The sequence below is a fragment of the Bufo gargarizans genome, chromosome 3, assembly GCF_014858855.1.
Source record: "Bufo gargarizans isolate SCDJY-AF-19 chromosome 3, ASM1485885v1, whole genome shotgun sequence".
Lineage (NCBI taxonomy): Eukaryota > Metazoa > Chordata > Amphibia > Anura > Bufonidae > Bufo > Bufo gargarizans.
Genome location: NC_058082.1, coordinates 204,857,049 through 204,870,770, shown reverse-complemented (window position 1 = coordinate 204,870,770; position 13,722 = coordinate 204,857,049). Strand labels below are relative to the sequence as shown.

At 40.8% G+C, this 13,722-nt stretch overlaps 1 protein-coding gene across 1 annotated transcript in view; it reads right to left on the bottom strand.

Annotated features, from left to right (window-relative positions):
* Positions 1 to 3,010: 3,010 nt before the first annotated feature.
* CNGA3 (cyclic nucleotide gated channel subunit alpha 3) overlaps positions 3,011 to 13,722 on the bottom strand; it is a 30,615-nt gene continuing 19,903 nt past the window's right edge. The window contains exons 5-8 of the mRNA XM_044285546.1: positions 12,344 to 12,472; positions 7,711 to 7,818; positions 7,509 to 7,615; positions 3,011 to 4,437 (exon numbers count right to left, since the gene is read on the bottom strand). Coding sequence (XP_044141481.1) covers positions 3,011 to 4,437; positions 7,509 to 7,615; positions 7,711 to 7,818; positions 12,344 to 12,472 — 1,771 coding nt within the window. The remainder of the gene's footprint in view (positions 4,438 to 7,508; positions 7,616 to 7,710; positions 7,819 to 12,343; positions 12,473 to 13,722) is intronic.

Below are 13,722 nucleotides of genomic sequence, written 5' to 3'. Positions count from 1 at the left end.
ACTTTTGCCACTTTCCTCTAAAGGGGGCGTGATGAGGGCAAGAAAGGGGTGGGCCACGGGCCGAGCACTTCTATCTTCTTTTACGCCAGTTTTTTGGCGTAAAAGAAGACTGAAATCTGTTACAGTGCATGGACTGCCGGAGATGCAACTAATTTATGACAAAGTGTGCTTTTCATCATACATTACGCAAGTCTTCTGGCTGCGCAGGAGAGATCATAGAAAAGGGTGGTCTATGATAAAGTAGGGCCATTGTCCCAATAAAATGTAATTTTTATTAGTAATAAATTTGGTAAATACTTAGTCTAATATCCAGTTAATCAGTAGCCAGGCATGGTTACCAATAACAAATAATAATGAGCAGTAGGGCAAATGTCAGGAACATTTGGACAGATCAATTTATAGTCACCAATACCACACAAAATGGTGGATTACTTTATCCTTCCATGAAGCAGTGTTCATCAGTGTGTAATCAAGTGACACTCAGAGGTTGTCTAAGTTATGGAGCTGGGTTAGTCCAAAGATATGCTTTCAAGAAGCAGTTTTAATGTCATATTGTTGGGATAATTCTCCATATAATCTTTCCTTATACTGCCCCTCAAAGCACTCATCCCGAAAGGGATCGAACCTATAGAGCTATGCCCTACTGAACCCTAATAGCATAGCGATGTATTCCAGTTTACATAGACAGAGAGTGTACAGTCTCATTACACTGCACTTGATCTACGTTCTATCTTAAGGACGCAAGTGATGGATCAGTGACATCCAACTTCTGTCCTCTAACAGTCTGCACAGTCCACAGTCTCAGTGTATCCTCTGTGACGCTGCTTCACACTGCTCTCCCCTGCCTCCTGCCTTTGATAGGTATCTCCCTGACTCTTACAAGCAGGAGGCAGTGGACAGCAGTGTGGAAAAACATCTCATAGGTTACTGTAAGAGGTCAGTTCTTTGTGTGACCCTTGACCTATTCTAGGGCCCCACCTGAGGATAGCGCAACAGTAAAGCAGACACTTTAGCTGATTTTGCAATTTGATTTAGGCACAATGTTAAATGGTTACAGATGTTATTATAGGCTTGGCAATTACTATGGGCAACTGAACAGTCTCTGAACAGTCTCTTTATGTGGGTAGACAGTTAAATGTTTGCAGTCTTACACTGAGAATACACAGCTCTTTGGTTATAAATGTCTCCCTTAGGGCACTCAACACACCGTCCACAGTCTGACAACTGACGCTATCAAGATGTAGTGGGACACGTGGATCAGTGCTCTCTTGGTAAAGCCACTCTATCAGTCACACTCCCTACTTCCAAACTGTCACCTTTCTCACAACTTTCTTTTACTATTTCCTTTGCTAAACCACATATAAAACAATTTAAAATCGATCGTTCAACCCCCTTACGCATCCCATAACACACTGCACAGTACATCCTCTGTGATGCCTCTTCACAATCCTCTACCCTGCCTCCTGCTTGGGATAGGTTTCTCCCTGTCAGCTCTTACAAGCAGGAGGCAGTGGAGAGCAGTATGGAGGTACATAGAATACACAGGAGATTCTGCACACAGCACACACAGATAATATTGACAATCTGAGTCAGGGAAGTTTTATAACTCTCAGCTAATTATTGTATGGTCGTCTTTATGACATTACAGCACTCCTGCTCCATTACATAATGCAGAATTCATCAGTTTCATCAACACTCTATAGATTCAAAGACAATTGGGTGGGAGAGGAGATATCTGAGAGCTGCTGGTAGGCATTTGATAGATGCTGATGAAATCCTGTAGTTTACAGAAAGTCCTCCACACACACAATGTTGACTAGGAAAGTTAGCTCTGCACACGTAGTTAGACTGGGATCAAAGTTGCCCATAAAAGGTTTTAACATTTATGGGATATTGCTGGTGAGTTAACATTCTATTGAAAAAAACCTGAGGTGCTTCTTTAAGTTTTAATAGGACATTATATTTCAGTGATTTTATTTGATTTATGGCTCTTTGTATCTGTGGCTATGACAATGGACAGTGATTTGTTCATATTATATTCCACCTACTTCAGTAACACCCTAATTTGCCAACTTACACCGCATGTTCTTATAACATTCAATGAATCACATTATCATTATTATATATTACCTCAGATCAACTTGTCAATGCTGACATTTACTAGAAAGGCTGATGTGTTTGAGAGTGTTTCTGGCTGTATTCCCAAGTGTTTCTTAGATATATTGAGCATAGGACTAATTCCCAAGGCTTGCTTTTAACAGTAACCACTTGCATTAGGCCTGTTCTGCCAGGTTTCCCCTGCTTGGTGATGGTCAGAATAATGTAGCATGTTATTCTCTCCAGTAAGAAAACTGAGATTTAGCACAGCAATTAAAAGTTATTAAATAGTCTAATGAGTTGTTATGGATCATAACAAATTATAACAGATCTATTGTATTTATCATGGAAATTTGGAATCCATGACACCAGTATGAACGGATTACTTGTAATTTGATCTCACCTATGCCATGATAAAGGAGAGCTGCAGCGACAAAGTTTGGGAAATTGGTGCAAAGGTCATTTTTTTCTTTGTTAAACAGTCTGGTGTAAATCTTGCTTCTGGTTTCAAGGGAACCTTTATAATGTTCCTTAAAATGTATCTAATTTTATCTACATGGTTGGGTAAAATGGCAGACGTACTGTAGGTAACAAAAAGTTTCTGGATTATCATATTTAATGTACAAACAATAATATCAATTTATAAAAATGTAAAAAAGTAGTAGTTTTTCTCTTACAACAAATACCAGTGAAGCAATACTGAAAAACCCGTGTACTGTGTTACTATAGAAGACTAAAAAGCTCTTACAGTACAAAAATATCTCATTGAAGAAAATATGCCAAAAATGTTTTACATTGTATAAGCTTGAAAGTAACTAAGATTGCCAAAATAAGAAAATCTATGCAGTACAAATATAAAGAATGTATAAAACAATATTCACTTGACAATACAAAAAAAGCTCAATACACTAGTCTATTTATCATTGTCTGTGTCCTCGGCCTTGCCTGTTTCTGGTCCACTGTCTGCTCCTTCAGACACGTTGTCATTTAGTAAATTCTTTTCTTGTATCCTCTTCTCAACTTTAGTGATTCTTTGTTTAAGTTTTAGTTGTGTGGAATTGTAATCAGCTAGTAGTCTGGCAAACCTTGTCTGTAAACTGTCAAAAGCAGTTTCCAACTTCTCCACTTTTTCTTCTATGTCTTTAGGATCTGCCCCAGCCTTTGCTGCTTCCTCATCAATTAGGCCATCCTTCATTAAGATCTGTCTACCTTTTTCTTCAAGCACTGTTTTAGCCTCTGGGTACTCTGTGAGAGCCTCCATTAAATCATCCTTGGATAAACAGAACAAATCAGAATAACCAATGCTTCGAATGTTAGCTGTCCTTCTGTTCCCTGATTTGCTTCCTTTGATATTCAGTATGCTGATTTCTCCAAAATAACTTCCATCGCTAAGGACTACAAACTGTGTCACACCATCATCTGCCACCACAGCCAGCTTACCTTCTTTAATTATATACATTTCACGTCCAATATCTCCTTTTCGACATATATAATCACCAGGGCTAAACACTTGAGGCCTTAGTTTAAGAACTAATTCCACTAGTAATCCAGCTTCACAGTCTTGAAAGATTCTAACTTTCTTTAAAGTGTCCAAATGGACATTAATTGCAATCTCTGCTTTCAATTTGTCTGGTAGGCTCTTTAGGACTTCTTTTTCATCCATTGTTTTCTTGTTTGTCCACAGATAATCAAACCACTTTATTACCCTGGCTTCTAAATCTTTTGATACATTACGAAATTGCATATATTGCTTTATAGAGTCAATTTTGGATTGAAAATCTGCTCTTGATGCATTCATATTTGAAATCATAGATCCCACATTACCAACAATGGTGGCAAATATCAGCACACCAATTAAGAAGTCAAACACTACAAAGAGGAATTCTATATCCTTGACTGGAGGTGGTGTCTCACCAATAGTGGTAAGAGTGAGGGTTGACCAGTAAAGACTGTAAATATATTTCCGTTCAAGGCGGCCATATTCTGGATGAGAATTATTAGGGTAGACCCAGGTGTCTGTTCCAAACCCAATGGCTTTAGAAATTGCAAAGTAAATGCATGCATTCCAGTGTATAATAATCAAAATATAAAGAACAAGGTTTCCTATGCGGAACATATTAGGATAGTTGGTTCTAGTTTCAGTGCGATCGAAGAACTCAAACATTCTAGCAAAGCGTAATAGGCGGTTAAAACGTAGTTCTGGGTAATTAAAACCTACTTTGAAGTAGGCCAAGTCAGTTGGCAACAGTGAAAACATATCAAGCTTAAACTGCAAAGTCTTCATGTAATATTCTTTTAACTTCTTAGCATCTTTCACAAGCAAGCCTTGCTCAAGGAAACCTGAAAAATATGTGAAGTGTACGTAAGTATTTATTTTACGTTTCATGTATTCGAAGGCCTGACAGCTACTGCATACACAGTAGAGGGGACCAGTTTGTCACATGATGCAATATTCATGAGAATGAAGCCTGTCAAACTGCAGAAACATTATGCTTAAACTTTTAGGCTCAGTGTACACATTTTTGTATCCTGTTGAAAGGTACTTTTTTCAAGATTAAAAAAAAAGATACTATCTATTGCAGCATGCAACATGATGGCAAACTACTGCCATTAACTTGTATTGTGTGAAAATAGGATCTTTTTAAAAGGATGCAAAATGTGATGTGAACGGGCCTTTACATTGTTAGGCTACTTTCACACTTGCGTTCAGAGCGGATCCGTCTGAGACGGATCCGCTCATATAATGCAGACGGTGGCTCCGTTCAGAACGGATCCGTCTGCATTATATTGTTAAAAAATTTCTAAGTGTCAAAGTAGCCTGAACGGATCCGTCCAGACATTTACATTGAAAGTCAATGGGGGACTGATCCGTTTGAGCCATAGTGTGTCATCTTCAAACGGATCCGTCCCCATTGACTTACATTGTAAGACTGGATGGATCCGCACGCCTCCGCACGGCCAGGCGGACATCCGGACGCTGCAAGCAGCGTTCAGGTGTCCGCCTGCTGAGCGGAGCGGAGGCTGAACGCGGCCAGACTGATGCATTCTGAGCGGATCCGCGTCCACTCAGAATGCATTAGTGCTGGACGGATGCGTTCGGGGCCGCTTGTGAGCCCCTTCAAACGGAGCTCACAAGCGGACACCCGAACGCTAGTGTGAAAGTAGCCTTAATAGATATTTAGTTTTAAAACGTTTATAGTACACAAATCTAATAAAAAGGTTTTACTGGTACTAAATTATATCAGTTTTTAAGAAGCTTTTAGTGTAAGGACCTTACATATGGTAGCCTGCATCTTAGCTTCCAGGACCCCCATAGTATGGTCTGATGGAGAGAGGATTAGGTTTATAATACACAAAACCTGAATTTTTAGGTCTTAATAAAAGGTGTACTCAAAATGGATACTTCCATCAGAATGGAGTATTTTTAAAACTCAGTTTTCATAGAAAACATTGTTTTTAGATCTTATGTCTGGTTTTCTTAATTTTGGAAGGAATATGCCATTGAAATGTTATCTGAAGAGTAATCTATGTGATAATAGTAGATGTAGATTTGGGATGACAGTATGACAGCTCTATCGTTCTCTTAATAGGCCTAGATAAAGATGTTCACAGAAGAGCATTTTATTGATTAGCCTAATGCTCTAAAGACGTCTTAACCCGGAATAGATAATTGATGCGATTGAGGGATGAACGAGGTGTTATTAGAGGCGTGAAAGGTGTGAAAAGGGTGTGTTAAAAAGGTGTGTAAAGACCCTTTGTTCCACCTTCTTTACCAGTGTACTTAACTACTCATCTGTATATGAATTAAAAGTACTTTTCATCCAGAATAAAGTAACAGATTGCGAAATGAAAATTATCATTATATTCAGTGGAGCTAGCTCCACAAGACAGTGGGGGAGATTTATCAGTCCCTTTATGCCTGAAAAATGGCGTTAAAAAGTTGCAGATGCGACCTTTAAAAAAAATTGTCGCAGCTCCCTTTTTTCGCCATCCTCACAGCCTTTCTAAAACGAGATGTGGCAAGGGTGGGTAAGGTGGCGTGGCCAGCCGCAGTGACAAATTTACCTTCATTTACATTAGTTTTACGGCATAAACGAAGACAGAAATCTACAGCAACTCTGATATTTCTGGTTAGCCGCATGGACTGCAGGGGGATGTGCCTAATTTATGACAAGGCATGCCCCTCGTCATAAATTGGGCACATCCTCTGGTAGCGCTGGGGATTTCAAGACAGGGGCAGAAAGCGCCAGTCTTTAGAAATCTCCCCCATTGTGCCCAGTTTAACAGTGAATTCCCTGGTGATAGACTCCCTTTAAAAAGCCAGAACAGGAAGTAGAATACATAGAGTGACTTTAAAAATGTGATGCAGAAAACCATCCACTCGTGTTTTACAAAAGAATTACCTAAAATATTCACATATAAGTTATTAATATGTGATACAATTTAGAGGTGTCCCTTTAAAGGGACACTGACAGGCCCAATAACCATAATTAGCTGTACATATGCATGCACAGGTCTTCTAATGTGCATTAAAAACATATAAGTATAACCCCTGTCCACATTATGAATACAGTAAACTCATGTTTTATAACCTAGTAATCGCTGTTCTTTCTGCCCAAGGGGCGGGGTTTCAGCTCCACTTGCGCCCAGCCAGCATCAGCCCAACCGCCGTTCTGAAGCGCCGCCCAGCTCATCAATATTCGCTTTGCTGGGTGGCTTCTGCTGTCCCTGACCTTCCGAGACCGGCGCATGCCCAATAGAAAGCTATGGGCATCGGACTCGCTTTCAGCTTCTGCGCATGCGCCCGGCACCCATAGCTTTCTATTGAGCATGCGCCGGATCTCGGGGACAGCAGAGGCCGCCCAGCGAAGTGAATATTGATGAGCTGGGCGGCGCTTCAGAACGGCGGTTGGGCTGATGCTGGCTGGGCGCAAGTGAAGCTGAAACCCCGCCCCTTGGGCAGAAAGAACAGCGATTACTTCAGGTTATAAAACTTCAGTTTACTGTATACATAATGTGGACAAGGGTTATAATTATATGTTTTTAATGCACATTAGAAGACCTGTGCATGCATATGTACAGCTAATTATGGTTATTGGGCCTGTCAGTGTCCCTTTAAGGATTTTAACAGAGATCATATACGTAGAATTCTAGAAACATTTATATCTGGCTATATAGGGCATCTGGCTGATGTAATGACAGAGTAATAGGATGGCATACAAAAAGGGGAAACACTTGTAGAAGTCATTAAGTACTCTAAGAGAGGAAGACAGTGGATCACTCACTTATGTCGCTCTCCTGAAATCATCAAGAATTGGTATATTTGATCTCTTTAATCTATTTATCATTGAACAGTCTAAAAGAAACCTCGAAAGACAGACACTGGCATTGCTGATCTTGGAATAACTTACCTGTTCTAAACCTGACAACTATATCCATGATGTATAAAAAATCCGCACTGTAATCCAGGACCATCCACAGGATAATGTTATTGTTCTGCAGTTCATCAAAACAGGCTCTTTGAAACACAAACAAATCCAATTGTTATTCTGTATACCTGGACAATTTAATGGGGTTGATATCGATGACAGAGAGGGTGTCTGCTCTCCTTACCTGCACACCAGAAAGCACCAGTTATACAGCACAGGTACAGAGATGATTGATAGCCATCTGTAGTAGAAGTTACTGGCTGGATCAATCACAAATATTTCTTTTTTCTTTCTAGAATAAAAAAATATATGTATCATGACTACATGAAGAAGAAAGCTCTGCCACCAAGCATTAGCAATGGGACAACTGCAGTGATTTTTTTTCCCTAAAAAACAAACAAACAAATAACTGTCAGAAATCTGATTAAAATGAAACAAAGAAGCCAGTATTCCACATAGCAAGTATTTTTTAAAGGAAGTCAGCTGTCCTTGTCCTTGCTTCTGCATTTCTTCTTCTCTTCCCTTTATGGGATCTGTTGAAATACATAGTAGGTAATTCTTCTGACTAAATGGGAAAGCAGCCTCAAAGGGATATTCCAGCATTTTCATGTCTCCCTTTAACCTATAAAACCTAATGCATAAAATTAATACAGCTTTCTTAAGGAGGACCTGTAACCTCTCAACTGCTTGCATTCCCCATGTACAGGTGAACCTCAATAAATTAGAATACCATCCAAAAGTAAATTTATTTAGCAATCCACTTCAAAAAGTGAAACTCATATATAGATTTATTAGACACAGAGTGATCTAATTCAAGCGTTTATTTTTTTAATGTAGATGATTATGGTTTATATCTAATGAAAACCCAAAAGTCAGTATCTCAGAAAATTAGAATATTATATAAGAGCAATTAAAACATTACAGTGCATTCAGAAAGTCTTCAGACCATTTCACTTTTTTTCCCACATTTTGTTATATTGCGGCTTTGTGCTAAAATGAAAAATGTAAGTTTTTTTTTCCCCATCGTTCTACACTCAATACCCCATAATGGCAAAGTGAAAAGAGAAAGTTCAAAATATTTACTAATTTATTTAGAAGGAAAACTATTGCATTTACCTAAATATTCAGACCTTTTACTCAATACTTTGTTGAAGCACCTTTGGCATTCATTACATGGGGACCATTGGTGGACACCCATTTTCAGGTGATTTTCATCTCCAGAGATGTTTGATTGGGGTCAAGTCAGGACTGCCTGGGCCACTCAGGGACATTCACAACATTTTCCAAAGTTATTCCTGTGTTGTCTTGCTTGTTTGCTTAGGGTCATTGTCTTGTTGGAAGGTAAACCTTCAGCACAGTCTAAGGTCCTGAGCACACAGGATCAGATTTTAATTAAGAAGCTCTCTGTACTTTGCTCCATTCAGCTTTCCCTATTCCAGCCACTGAAATATACCCCCACAGCATAATTCTGTCACCACCATGTTTCACTGTAGGGATACCATTTGGCAGTGCCTGGTTTTCTCCAGACATGACACTTAGAATTGAGGCCAAAAAGTTTAATCTTGGTTTCATAAGACCAGAAAATCTTGTTTCTCACAGTCTTTTTTTTTTTTTTTGCAAACTCCAGACAGCCTTCCATGTGTCTGTTACTGAGGAGAGGCTTCATTCTGGCCACTCTGCCATAAAGCCCAGATTGATAGAGTGCTGCAGTGTTGGGTTGGTTGAGCTATTGAAAGTTTCTTCCATCTGCACACCGGACCTTTGGAGCTAAGCTAGAGTGACCATCAGGTTCTTGGTCACTTCTCTTGCTAAGGCCCTTCTCCCCCGATTAATTAGTTTGGTGGGGAGGCCAGCTCTAGGAAGAGTCCTGGTTGTTCCAAACTTCTTTTATTTAAGAATTATGGAGGCCACTGTGCTTTTGGGAACTTTCAGTGCAGCAGATTTTTTTTGAACTCTTCTCTGAATCTGGGCCTCCACACAATCCTGTCTCTGAGCTCTACAGGCAGTTCTTTCATGCTCATGGTTTGGGTTTTGCTTTGATATGAATTGTCAGCTATGAGATCTTAGGGGTTTATCTTTCCAAATCATGCCTAGTGAAATGAATATACCACAGGTGAACTTGAATCAAGGTGTAGAAACATCTCAAAGATAATCGAGAAATAGGAGGGCCCCAGAAATACATTTAAACGTCATAGCAAAAGGGTCTGAATACTAATGTCCATGTGAAATTTTAGTTTTTCCTTTTTAATAAATTAGCAAAAATTTCAAAAATGTTGTTTTCTTTACATTTCAGATTAAAGGGGTTCTCTGGCCCCTACTTGAAAATTGCCCATCTTCATTACCTGTGGAAGGAAGGTTATTACACCAATACTTACCCTCCACAGCGCAGCCCTTCCTATGATTCTCTTCACTGTCACGTGACCACTCCTGAAGCATTTTCACGTCTTCCAGTCCAGCGCCGTCTTCTTCTTTTCCTGCCTGAGGCAGGAGATGGAACGTCATCACTGACGTCACCGCCTCACCGGCCTCCCTCGGTCCCATCGCTTGCACACTACTGCGCATGCGTCGGGACCGCCGGCCGTCTTCTGAGTGTATAGACTTCTATGTGAAGCCTGTACTGACTCTTGTACAGCGCAATGTAAGCGCTGTACATGAGTGACAGCATAGCGATCAGCAACAGAGGCTGATCGCTATGTTGTGGACGTCATTGGGGGAACTGTGGATGGCACATGGGGGGCACTTTGGATGGCACTTTGGGGGCACTGTGGATGTCATTAGGGGCACTATGGATGGCACATGGGCACTTTGGGGGCACTGTGTAAGGCACATGGGGGCACTGTGGATGTCACAAGGGGGCAATGGATGGCACAAGGGGGCAATGGATGGCACAAAGGGGGCACTGGATGGCACAAGGGGCACTGGATGGCACAATGAGGGCACTGTAGATGGGGGCGCTGTAGATGTCATTGTTATGGGGCACTGTGAATGGCACTGTTATGGGGGCACTGTGGATGTCACTGTTACGGGGGCACTGTGGATGTCACTGTACTGGGGCACTGTGGATGTCACTGTTATGGGGGCACTGTAGATGTCATTGTTATGGGGGCACTGTGGATGTCATTGTTATGGGGCACTACGGATGTCATTGTTATGGGGGCACAGTGGATGGCACTGTTATGGAGGCACCGTGGACGTCACTGTTATGGGCGCTCAGTATAAGTGATAGGGCTCGTGCACAGAACCGTTTCGGTTTTGCGGTCTGCAATTTTGCGGATCCACTAAATAAGGTTACTGTCCATGTGCGATTACCATTTTTTTTTCAGTCCCATTGAGTTCTATGGGTTTTAGATCTGCATTATGAGGACCAGAATAGGACATTTTCTATCTTTCGCCGAACTGACATACAGATGTGGAAAGCACATGGACGTCAGCGATGTGTTTTTTACATCCGTATGTCAGTTCCAGTAAAGACAGAACATTTCCTATTCTGGTCTTGAAAATGAGGACCTCAAATCCATAGAACTCAATGGGACTGTAAAAAATGTGGATTGCAAAATAGATACGGTTGTGTGCATAAAGGTTTAGATACACAGCTCAGCAGGTTTTAGGATACAAAATGGAAATAGATACACAGCTCAGCAGGCTGTATCATAGAAGATGGGATTAGATACACACTTCAGCAGGTAGTATCGCACACAACAGGCTGTGTATCAGACACACATACATGTTAGGATTAGATACAGATGTGTTTGGGTGTGCTTGCTGATTCCAGCTGTTTATTACCCTCTGGAGATGGTGAGGGAAGAGCCTGTGGACGGTCAGTGATGAGTTTAGATACACAGCTCAGCAGGCTGTATCACGCAGGATAGGATTAGATACAGATGTGTTTGGGTGTGTTTGCTGCTTCCAGCTGTTTATTACCCTCTGGAGATGGTGAGGGAAGAGCCAGTGGACGGTCAGTGATGAGTTTAGATACACAGCTCAGCAGGCTGTATCACACAGGATAAGATTAGATACAGATGTATCTGGATGTGCTTGCCGATTCCAGCTGTTTATTACACTCTGGAGATGGTGAGGGAAGAGCCTGTGGACGGTCAGTGATGAGTTTAGATACACAGCTCAGCAGGCTGTATCACATAGGATAGGATTAGATACAGATGTGTTTGGGAGTGCTTGCTGCTTCCAGCTGTTTATTACACTCTGGAGATGGTGAGGGAAGAGCCTGTGGACGGTCAGCGATGAGTTTAGATACACAGCTCAGCAGGCTGTATCACACAGGATAGGATTAGATACAGATGTGTTTGGGTGTGCTTGCTGATTCCAGCTGTTTATTACACTCTGGAGATGGTGAGGGAAGAGCCTGTGGACGGTCAGTGATGGGAGTTAGATACTGAGTGGGAAGTAGATTCATGTCTGGGTGTAACAAGCTCGGACATGAAAAACAGGTATTGGGGGCATATGTATGCATGGTGTTAGGAGCACATAAAAAGAATTTTGATTTTGCGACCGGACGACCTCTTTAAGCCACTACAATGTAGCATATACATTGTTTTCAGTTTATTTGCTATACAATGCAAGCGCAATCATATTTGTATGTGTATTTTTTAGAATAACAAAATTTATGTAATATTTTAAAACATTCATTCTGAAAAATACTGGGGGGGTTTTATGCATAAAGGGTAAATATTGTGTCAATGTTTGTCCCTTGAGAAACAACCAGGCAAATTTAAAATCCATGACAATCATTTGTCTATATCCAATTCCCAACAAACACGGCCAGCAAATAAATCTGCAGCAGCACAGCTCTCAGTACTTACTCATTTTCCTTTTTATCATCCTTTTTATCATCTTTTTTATCATCCTTTTTATCATCATTTTTTGCATCCTTTTTGTCCTCCTTTTTTTGCTCTTTGTTCTCATTGGCAGCATTCTGGTCGTTCTTTTTGCTGTTTAATGCATTCACATGGAGAGTGGAAAGAGGCTTTTCAGAGAATAGAACAGAGCAGCCACAAGAGCAAGCAGCCTAATTGCTGATGAATGAATTTGTGACCATTTTCCAGACATTATTCAGATTGTAAATTTTAAATAACTGGATTATGTAAGTGACTCGTGTGATGCAGAAATATTGCACATTCAGTAATGGAGGGAAATTACATTATTATGCTGCTTGAAATTATATGATAGCTTGACATGAGAGTAAGCGCTCATTGTCCATGGTCTTCCGCCCCCCACCCCCCCCCCCCCCCACCTTGCCCGTACCTGGTGCTGCCTGATCTCCTCACCTGGCCTCATTGGTGGTGCACCCCTGTTTGTGTTACTGCTCCAAATTTATGAAATGGTGCAGCTTAGTAATATATCTGGTGTGAGTGCAATGTGGTTTACACCTTCAGGTGTAAAAGTACAGGGGGTTGTCTGGTGTAAATTGTGAAAAAGTCGCACATAGTAAATGTGCCATAATCCAGGTGTAATCTCACTTTTAGCTCTGTGAAAAGTGGCAAGGATCACACAATGTTGCAAATTTAACCAAATGTTGCAGAAAATGTTGCAGTTCCTATGACTTGTGACTTTTTTAGACCACAAAACTGATGTAACTGATTTGATGTTCCCCTTAGACCTAACTTGTTCTATGTACCTGGCACTCATACAGAATAGAGGATCAATTTCATCATATCGGAGCACAGAAGTGAGGCCTAGAATTTGCAGATAAACCAATGTTCTTTGTGTCATAATTATTGCAATACCGACATCTTTTCATATGTCATAATAATATGTATGTCCCGTCTTATGCTCTAATACTTGACTCCTCCTATTAAAGTGATCCTCCACCTGTCATAAATATTTACTGAATGCAGAGGAATTTTTAACAAAAATCTCCAAAAAGACATTCTATACAGTTTACCAATGTTCCATTGTCTGCATTAAAAGGAGGAGGCAGCGACGCTCATAGGAGCATCGCAATCTCCTTAAATAGCTGATTGGACTGGGAGCCAGGAGTCGGTCCCTCACTGATCTGATATTAATTACCTATCGGATGGTAGGTCATCAGTATAGTAGACCTGGAAAATACCTTTAGGGTCCATTCACACGTTCGTTGTTTCTTTCCTGATCTGTTCCGTTTTTTGCGGAACAGATCTGGACCAGATCTGGACCCATTCATTTTCAATGGGTCCTGAAAAAAATCGGACAGCACAATGTC